This window comes from Miniopterus natalensis, chromosome 1 (genome assembly GCF_054644295.1).
Source record: "Miniopterus natalensis isolate mMinNat1 chromosome 1, mMinNat1.hap1, whole genome shotgun sequence".
In the NCBI taxonomy this organism is placed as follows: domain Eukaryota; kingdom Metazoa; phylum Chordata; class Mammalia; order Chiroptera; family Miniopteridae; genus Miniopterus; species Miniopterus natalensis.
Genome location: NC_142081.1, coordinates 53,361,443 through 53,371,835, shown reverse-complemented (window position 1 = coordinate 53,371,835; position 10,393 = coordinate 53,361,443). Strand labels below are relative to the sequence as shown.

Here is a 10,393-nt window from a genome sequence, read left to right as displayed (position 1 = left end):
ACTTGATTAAATATATTAAGTGCACTGTGTAAAGCCACTGTGCTGGCCTTGTGCTAACTGAAGCTAGTATTTACACAGTAAATATTTAAGAGGTAGATTATATAATTTTTATTACTGATAATGTGTACTTCCAGTAAAAAAATCTGTAAGTACCTAATCTTAAAGCATCTTGTGACCCATCTGTACCTATCCGTTGATTCTCAAGTAGTAACTTGTGGGACTTCCAATTTCGCAGACATCCCGTTACCTGCTTTATACCATCTAGTGTGAAATCAAGGAATCTGTCATATTTAATACTAGTAAGCTAGCATTTTTCTTAAGGGATAAGAAAATTGAGAAAACTCATAATGCAACTATGTAATAAGCTGCAAAATAAAACAATTTTGTATTTTCCATTGCTCCATTTCTTGGCTGACATACAAATGAAAACTTTTCAAACAAAAATCAGATATTCAACACAGCATTAATATGCTACTAAAACAGGAACTAAGCATGATTAAAACTATTATGAATAATGTCCAACAAGCAACCTTTATCAATTGACTTAAAGATGCCCTTTTTCAGAATTAAAACAAATTCAACCTAATTCCTCGATTATTATGTACATTTGAAACACTGTCTTCCATGTGAAACCTAGTCATAACATAGAAGTTACTGGTACACTGAAAATTCTTCTCATGGCATATGCTTGAGTCAGAAATAAGCAGTATTAATGGAAACTAGAAAAAAATTGTGGTGGACTAGGTAGTGAATTTTGTCATTCCTTTTTATTTTTCAATTACAGTTTACTTTCAATATTATTTTGTATAGGTGTTGGTTTCAGGTGTTGGATAGTGAATTTTGTACTCACACAAGTATACGCACGCGCACACACAAAATAACACTGGCCAGCCATTATTGTGCAAATCCTGACCAAGATTTAAAATTTAAAATCCTGACCAATAGGAAAATTTGGGGGCCAGTAGTAAGGTAAATATTTAAGAAATAATTTTTTGTTTATCACAAGGTTTTAATGAAGTTGGCATCTACCTTTAATACCATAAGGTTTGATGGCATAAGATTGATTTTTAATTATTCTAGGTTTTTAAATCCTTCGAATAGCATTACTATTCTAACTTGCCTTGAAATTCCAAAAGTTAAACCTTTTCAAATCTTAGTGATTCAAAGAGAAGTATACAAAATTCTTGAACTGGCTAATCCATGCCACTAAGGGCACACATTAGCTAGACGATACAGAGCAAAATTTAATAACTGAGTTAAATAGAACCTTTGATATGCATACATTATAAAAGTCAAGAACCTCTGATATGTCTACATTACAGAAGTTCTTACAAATCATTTCTACTTATAATTTTACCAAGACAAATATAGGATGCTGCCCGGGAGGAGTAGGGTTGGGGACACTAATGCAAAAACAAAACAAGCAAAACCTCCAAAAAATGAAAGGAGGTAAGTTTTGATTTTGGTCACACAAATGAAGACTGTGAGCTTCAGGTTCTGAGACCTGACATCATCTCTTGTTCTAAGTACCTAAACAGTATTAATACTTTGAAACAAAATAGTTGAAGGCCAAATTATATTAGATGTGAGATCAAAAGGCTAATCAAAAGATGGACAAAATAAATCTGATAAAACCCAAAAGTACTTTCCTATGGCACTAGCTACAATTTGTGGCATACATAACTGGGTCAGATAAAAAAAAAAAAAGGCCAATTCCTTATGTCGTTTATCTAAAAAAAAAAAAAACAAAAAACACTGAAAAAGCCAATTCCTTTACATTTTGTTACGTATCTCAGTTTAAAAATGGTTTTCTTTAAGATGTGATAAATCCCACTTAGAGAGTAAAACTCCTATCTTAACTAGAGTTTTGTATGCTCAAGTTTCACTTTAAAGACCTAAATCAAAAACTTCTCAAGTTTACTTAAAATAGTACTAAATTGTTTTTAAAAAGCCGCCTTGGTAAATAAATGGTTAGAGTATATCTTAGTCCTTAAAAAGGTAAGAGGAATCCATTAGGCAAATATCTTCTTATCCTATGGACTAAACTGACTAAATTCTGTCCCAACATAATTTGCCTCATATGCTGATTGGACACCCTCAACCTCATCACTACCCCAAAACAGAAGTGTACTTACCTGTGTTTACTGAGGAATCATAAAGACTAATGATTAAAAAAGAAAATATCTTTAAAATTTCTATCATGGATACAGTATTTTAAATATGAATAGCTGTTTTTCAGTCTGTGACAAGCCGATGTCTTATTATAACACAAACTACTATACTGTCCAGTGTAGCCCATTTAAAACAGGCTTTGCTAAAACTATAACCCCCATGTGAAGTCAGACTCTCAGTACTCTTGAGACTATTAACCTTTAGTTAGAGGGACTCGTGTAATGAAAGCAATACTTACTACATACATAGTCATCTTAAAAAAAAAAGTTATGCTACATTCAGATGTGGAGAAAAAAATATTTAATCAACAATTTAAGAGCTAGAATGACTAATGGAAATCCAGCTTTTGTAGCAGATAGTATGCATGTGTGGCAGCCAAAGTTTGCTGTGGAGTGAATTCATCCAGGTTTAGGGGTAGAAAGAAAAAGGAGATAAACACATTACAATCTGATGTAAACTAGTTGTTACTCCAGTTTTCACAAAAGAGACAAAGACTTAACCAGCAATTAGCTAGGAATTTGCAAAGTTTTTTTTTACTTCTCTTCAATTTAGTTATATTTGATAAGCAACCTCTAAGGTTTCAACTCTACAAGATCTGATGCACAAGAATATAGAAATGTTTAAAGGGAAAAATAATAAGTTGTTTAGCCAGACCGTTAAGATATAAAAAACCTGTGTTCTAGAACAAATATGGCAAATGACTTTTAAAAAAAGATTAAGCCTCTATCTAGGGAATATTAAACAAAGCCTGTGTGATAGATAATTTACATTAAATTAAGGTGACATAACTTTGGATATTGTTATACATTTAGCCCAGTTTCCTAAGAATAAGAAGTGCATGCTTTCCCTCTAGAAATGGGAAAATGCAACACTGAACACTGCAAAGATATCACAGGGGGACTGGGCATTGTAAGAGTTAGAAAGGGTTAAATAGTATCAATCAAATCATTTGAATTCTAAATCCATCAACTCAAGAGTAAATAGGGCTTTTTCCCCAGAGTTATCACATACATATGTGAATATAGCACAGAAACTTGTCATTTTTATTTGGGTAACAAATGGTCTCCAAATTATATTAAAAAATAAATCCTAATTATGATCACTCCTGTAAAAAAATTTAGTACACTTTTCACAAATATATGTAAAAGAGAAGAAAATACACATGATTTTATATCTTAAACTTTTTTATTCCCTACCAAAGACATTTTGTCTTTTGTTTTCTTTGTTTTCTACAGTTTCCAACTTGCACCTGTATTTAATACTGCTTTAATCTGCTGAAGACATTAACTGATTGCTTTCCTAAATCTAAGGATTATATAGTTTAGTATAAATATATATCACATATTTTCGTAAAATTTTGACAAAACCGAATAAGCATGCCTTGTTTTAAGTCCATGCTCCTTCCACTGTTTATAAAATTGGATTTAATGATCAAAAATTCTTGGCTGCCATTCTTCAGTTATAACAAACAGTCTTCCCTCTGAACTGCCACTCACTTCTTTGTACATAATAACAAGCAACAGAAAAACCAAAGAAATTATCTTAATCTTAGTTCTTCCTTTTGACACTATAAAATAATGTGAACTTTTTTTTTTTTTTTTTAAATGAAACAAATACATCCAAAACTCAATACATTCAAATGATCTGCGTTTCCTTTAGGGTAGTCACCTTGGAAGGCCACAGTTCATTCTCTTAACTATGCTACCACTGCTCAAAATACCTTTAAAACTCTTTTGGGATTGCCTCCAAAGCCAGTTGCATACTTTGCCATTACCTCAAAGATTGACTTAATTTTTGGAAACTGTCATAAGTTATTTGGTGTCAAATTATGGTAACTATAAAACAATCAAGTTTGGTACTTTCTTTTTTAAAAAAACAATGTGTAATCATAAAGCTAATAGTTTGTGTGACTTAAATGAACTATGAATGCAATTCTAAAAGAGCAAAATCTGAGATTTTGAGCAATGGTAAATTGCTGGAATTAGAAAATAACTTTCCAGTATGATCACTATGCAAGGTAACATTCATTTAGCTGTCTATGTTCTGGCATATTTGTTTAAAGTGAACATTCTGAGAGTTAGGATTTATTCTTTTAAAAAGGAATATCATTCTTAAAAAAAAAAAAAGAATTTTATTCCTTTAAAACATCACTGTTAAAGTAAGTACTATGCAAGTATTTTGTTAGAAACTAGTTCTACTTACTTTATCAATAGACTTATTTTAAAAACTTGAAAGCAAATATCTAACTTATTTGCTCCCAGGCTTTTTAAAATTGTTAACTGAAGATAAAATTTGAAATTTCTAAGTTACTAAAAACCAAAACAAAAAGCCCAAGTGTAATAAAAACACATCAAGAACCAAACTACAATTTCTGAGCTGCACTGTTTATTTTGCTGCTTGAAACCTAAGTGACAGTATGCCACTATAATTATGGGGTTTCATCTAAACCTTTACTACACTGCAGGTACAGAAATATACGGACACATTTTTGGAGAATTGACATTTTGCAAAATGCAGCAAACATTTTAATTTATACATGAGAAAAGGAAGTGTTCAAAAGGGTATGCATTTCAAGTTATTGCAGGTTATTTGTGAGAGAATTTCTGTAGGTAAAACATGTTTAAATTTAACCAACAGTAGCGTGTCAGTGTATTTAAAATCATGACAAAAATCTTCTCTCTGGTCATGTTGCCCATGACAAATTACTATGATGTTGTATGGTTAGGGCAAGATGTCAATACAGCATAAATCCCATGGCATTTTGGTTTTCTTCTGGAGATTAAAGCTGTTTTTCTTGGGATAAATGCAGCAGCAAAACACAAACCAGTTGATCAAAAAAAGCACTTCTGCCATAACTCCAATAATTTTCAGGACACATCAACCGACAGTAGTTTTGCCATTCCCAGTTCTTTTAAGAATTACATCTCTTCACTGTTGCCTTAAGTATGTCTGTAAAAGCTTGTTCTCTGTTAAGCCAGTTTGCTGACTACGGCCTGGTTGAGAGAATTTAGTTGGTTGGTCCATTTATCTAGTGCAGTATATCGGGCACCACCCCTCTTCTGATGATCCAGTTCAAGGAGTTGGTTGACTTGATCAATTCGGCCATGAATAGTGCTGGAAATAAATAAAAGAAGACATGTCTACAAACTAATTTCACTAAGCATATCTTCTAGACTAATACTTCATAAATATTCACAATATCAATAAATGCAACCCCCCCTCCCCCCCGGTGCCTACATTATAAATGATTGAGTTCAGGATTAATTATAGCATTCATTGCCTTATTTAAACTCTAGAGAGAAACCAGATTTCAGCTACCTGTCATCAATTTCACAGAAAGAACAGGCACAGACTTATCCAATTAATCAAGAGCAAATGTAACTTGTGAAGCTTTAAATAACATACTGCTTTTAAAAGAGATAATTTCAAAACTATTATATATCATACCTTATACATAAAAAAATACTACTCATTAAATAATTCTCTAGCTGTATATGGGTCATATACTGAAAGAAAAATCCTTCTGAAAAAGCATTTAGAACTTTCTCAGAGATCATGTGCTTTATATTCTCATTCACTTATTAAAAAGCCACCACACATACATATATATCTTTTAACAGAAAGTCATAGCCAGAAGGTGTTTTTTATAAAAAGTCAAGAATCCACCTGCTACTACCTTTGCCATCATCACTCAACCTTTATGGCCCTAAACATTTTGTGATAAAAAATAGCCAAATACTTACTTATCCAATATGCACTGCACCAGCAAGCTCTCCACGTCAGCTACATCTATGTTTAACTCCTAAGACAAAAGACTCATTATAATTCTACTAATTAACATTTTAAAAAGTCATGACTTTGTATAAATAATCGTTCTGATTTTAAATCCATTTCCACCACTAAAAAAAAATTAGTGAAGAAAAAATTTATAACAAATTTCATTATCACTTCAAAATATTTCTGAGAACACAGGTATGATAAATTTAACTGTCACTTCTAAAGTACATTCTTACCACCATTTTATTATGGTTGGGGTTAACCCTTCACCGATTATGTATTTTAGCCAGTAGGCTCTTTTCTGTAATTTTCTCTATGGCTGAGAAAATCTTTAAAAAGAAATTTAATGATCCTTATTTCTCTTTTCTGTTAACTCAATTTACACCAAGAAAACAGAAAATTTCACATTAAAAGTAAAGCTTTTAAGTTATGCTGTATTTAAGAAATGTAATACTACAAAACGTTACCAAGTTAGAATTACTCTTTTAAATGGAAGACAGGTATACTGCATTTATAAGTACAAATTATAAATATTAAAATCCACGGATATAGGTACCTTAGAAATAAAAGGAATATGTATTCTTGTGTAAGGCTTAATTAATTTTATGAGCACTTGTGTTCTGATGTTTCGCAAAAGCTCTGAAAGACAAAAATTAAGACAATACGCTTGCATTTAATAGTTTGTATATCTTTATGAATCATGTGCTTCTAAATCATATTAACTAACTACATCACTTATCTTCTCAAAATACATCCTTTTGTCTGGCAAAGACATAAGGTATTTGGATCTAAAAATATTTGGGTCCAACGGATGCAGTTTGATTAGAGGTCTCTCCCATCATTTTTTGTTACCACCTCCCTACTTTTGCTAATGTGTAACACTACCTAAAATATCCCCCTGCCTCCTCAATAATACTCCACTGCTCATCATTTCCTCTATAGTTAACATCTTTCCAGAAGCTCTGATTTGCACCAGCTAAGTTCCTTACTTTATGCTCTCTTATAAAACTTATTCTATTTTATACAATGATTTTACAATTCTCCCCAGTTTCTTCACGTACAAGTGTCTTTTTCAAAAAAGCCAGATTGGAGTTCATGCATAAGGCATCTACATTTTTGTATACCCACAAAGTACAGTATCATCCTAGGTTCATATAAGAACTTTAAAAATGTCTGTTGTGTGAAAGAGAAAGGAAGGTGGGGAACAAAAAAACATTACTTCCAAAGTACCCTTCAGATTTTCCTGATGCATCTGGAATTTTAAAATATTTAAATGAGTTGTTCCAAATGGCCATTTAAAAATCCTCAAACAGCTCCACAACAGGTGGGAACACTGGAGGTATAAAACAGAGGCCCCAGAACAAAGGAGTGATTTGTCTGTCTTTGTGAATCTGACAGAACTTACTAAAAATCTCATACACTTAGTTACAATGTTAGCCTACCTTTCAAGGTAAGTGCACTCAGCATTATATATAGCAGGCTATTTTCAAAGCTTTTGATATTTGTCAAAAATAAATCCTAAAAATTAACTTTGAATCTAAGCATCAGTAAAAAACATGCAACAACATTTAAATTAGAAAAAAAGGTAAAAGGGACAGCCAGTGAAGCCCATTCTTATTTGAAATGGACATCATATAAGAACCTGATAATGTTATTAACATGAAACTGGCTAATGATTTCTTTAAAACACCTTTATAATTTTTTTTAAAGAGATAATACATTTTTTATTATTATTTCTATTTATTTTTATATATATATATATATATATATATATATATACATACATATATATATACATGTGTCTATTGATTTCAGAGAGAGGGAGAGAAAGAGAGATAGATATAAACATCAGTGATGAGAGAGTCATCATTGATTGGTTGCCTCCTGCAAGCCCCCGACTGGCAATCGAACTTTGATCTCCTAGATCCTAGGTTGATGCTCAATCTCTGAGCCACGCCTGGCTAGGCAAACACCTTTATAACTTTAAGGAGTATCTTATTCCATAACAATATTCAGAAATATTTCTCCATTTTTGCAATAAATAGAAGACAAACAGCCCAATTCTATTCAGCTCAATTAAGAAGCACTGTTACAGTGACAAAGTAAGTAACAGAATCCAGGTAGCAGAAAGAATATACCTTCAATGTGTTCCCTTATGAAAGGATCATCCATGATGTTGCTGTGATTTGTCTTCAGAATCTTTTCAAATTCAGTGATATCATTATTCTGATAGGCACTAACAGAAAAAGAAAAGTATGTACTTTGTTAAACATGAAGTCATGTATTAAATCAGATAACCCAAAGAGCCTGTTTCTCAATTTCTATGTGCAAAAACCTAAATTATATAATTTCTGTCATGGGAATCAGAGTTAAACACACACACATTCTTCTGCAAATAAAATTAATTTCCTTTTTAATGCTTCAGTTTTATAAAATAAAGATTAAATAAATCTTTTGGGGTTTTATATTTATATATAGCTAAATCTTCTTAAAATCTTGGTGTTGGAGGAATTGACAACAGTTCAATGACTGTTTAATGCTTGATGCTTTCAAATTACATTGTGTACTTAATCCCTAAGAAACCAAGTTGCGTGCATACTACTGTATGGAGGAGTTTGGCTGCCTCTTTCAAATATGACATTATTATTTATTCTCTCTGGAGCTTAGTCAGAAATAGAACTTCCTAATTTTTTCTTCTAGAAAGCTACCAGCAACTGCCAAAACTTTTCAAAGGGAACATCTGATTCCTAATTCTTTAGCTGAAAATTTCACTGAGCTATACAGCAGAAAATTGTATCAGTGGTGATCATTAGTGTCAAATAGGACATACACCCAAAGTAGAGAGTGATGGACTCTGCTGCAGAAGGCCAAAGGCTGATTATGTTCACAATTCTTTGAGGTATCTAGTATCTAGTCCTGAAATGATTCTGTAAGGCACTATAGGGATCGCTAAAGGTGCTGAGAAGGAAGAAGCCAACCTTCTGGATATGGCACCACTGTCTGCTTTATATGTAAGGAATATCATCAGCCATTCTGCACGCCCTCTGTTGTGCTTCCATCTGATGGGTCGCAATGTAACTTCATGTTAGGGGCAGGTGATTCAAATGCTTCAACAGGAATTATTTTCCTCTAGTCTGCTGGCAACTGACTAGGAAGATAAAATTAGGAAGCATTACTTTCTTACCTACTCCAAATATATGATTGTAAATACTACTGGAGGATATATTCGAGTAGTGAAAACGCTTGCACACACATGTATTTTAACCAAGAGATTCTTCCACTATTTAAGTGGCTTTAAAAAAATTATACAAAATGTGGGACACTACAGGCTGCTTGTTTGGGTCCAAATTTACCATTAAAATAAGTTTCCAAGTTCCAATACAGAGGCCTGACTAAAGTGAATTGTAAGATATAATAAATATATAAATATAGCTATGTATTTAGCCAATTTAATTTAGATAAAATATTAAGGTCTAGGGCAAAACTTTCAATATTTCTTCAAGAGTTTTAAAAGTTTAAACTGTTGCTTTAGCAATTGAACTTTATAAAAATTTTTTTACAAGTATTATGAAGTTAATTAATCTCTAATTCACCTCTTGATGTGGCCAAATGCAGATGGAATACACTGTTTGAAATAAAGACGGAGAAATTTCCTTTTATGACTAAAATCAACTTAATCCAACAAATATTTATTAAAATATACTAAAGAAATAAACAATAAATTGATTTTTTAAAATGTTGCCATTTAGGGTTTTTATCCCCTAACCAGTCTTAGTTTCCTTAAAATAAGGTCATTATTTTTACAGTTAAAAATTAAGGTTTCCATAAAAAAGAAAACCTAGTAACTTATAAAAATCATAGCCAAGTAAAAACAAAGTAAATGAGAACATTTTATATAAGAACTTAAACAATATCATAAATCATCTGCTTTTTTTCCAAGTACATAAAATTTGTATGTAGGTGACTGAAATTATAGTCTAACAATACTTTTTTTTTTAATGATAAGGACCATTAAGAGAATGTCTGGACAACTAAATTACCTACATATATCTGTAAAAACCCCCTGCTCTATGTCCCTCACTTCATTCTTCATGCCTTGGTAAACTCAGCTGTACAATCTAAAACAAAGGACTTGAAGAAACCTAGTAAGTTTCTCATTCTTTTCTACAAAGAAAGCCCATTAAAGTTTGGGCTCCATTTATTCCTGACACAGAGGAAAATAATTCTTGCTCACCGACTTCTTTGGCAAAACCAGGCCTTTTTTCCTAGGCTTTTTGCTTGATTTTATCTTCTATAATTTTATTTAATATTAATTACATCAGGTTTTTCAATTGCTAAACATTATTAATCTTATCTCTCTCCATAGAAGCTATCAATAAATCCTTGGGTATCTTACCAGTGTGACTCCTCTGCTCCTCACTTCAGAAAATTATCTGAAGTAAAC

At 31.9% G+C, this 10,393-nt stretch overlaps 1 protein-coding gene across 3 annotated transcripts in view; it reads right to left on the bottom strand.

Moving 5' to 3' along the window:
* Positions 1–2,678: 2,678 nt before the first annotated feature.
* The window catches only part of COPS2 (COP9 signalosome subunit 2), a 29,544-nt gene continuing 21,829 nt past the window's right edge, over positions 2,679–10,393 (bottom strand). For all 3 annotated transcript variants that reach the window (XM_016210122.2, XM_016210123.2, XM_016210124.2), the window contains exons 10-13: positions 8,088–8,185; positions 6,506–6,588; positions 5,916–5,974; positions 2,679–5,286 (exon numbers count right to left, since the gene is read on the bottom strand). In XM_016210122.2, the coding sequence (XP_016065608.1) occupies positions 5,142–5,286; positions 5,916–5,974; positions 6,506–6,588; positions 8,088–8,185 (385 nt within the window). In that variant the 3' untranslated portion in view covers positions 2,679–5,141. The remainder of the gene's footprint in view (positions 5,287–5,915; positions 5,975–6,505; positions 6,589–8,087; positions 8,186–10,393) is intronic.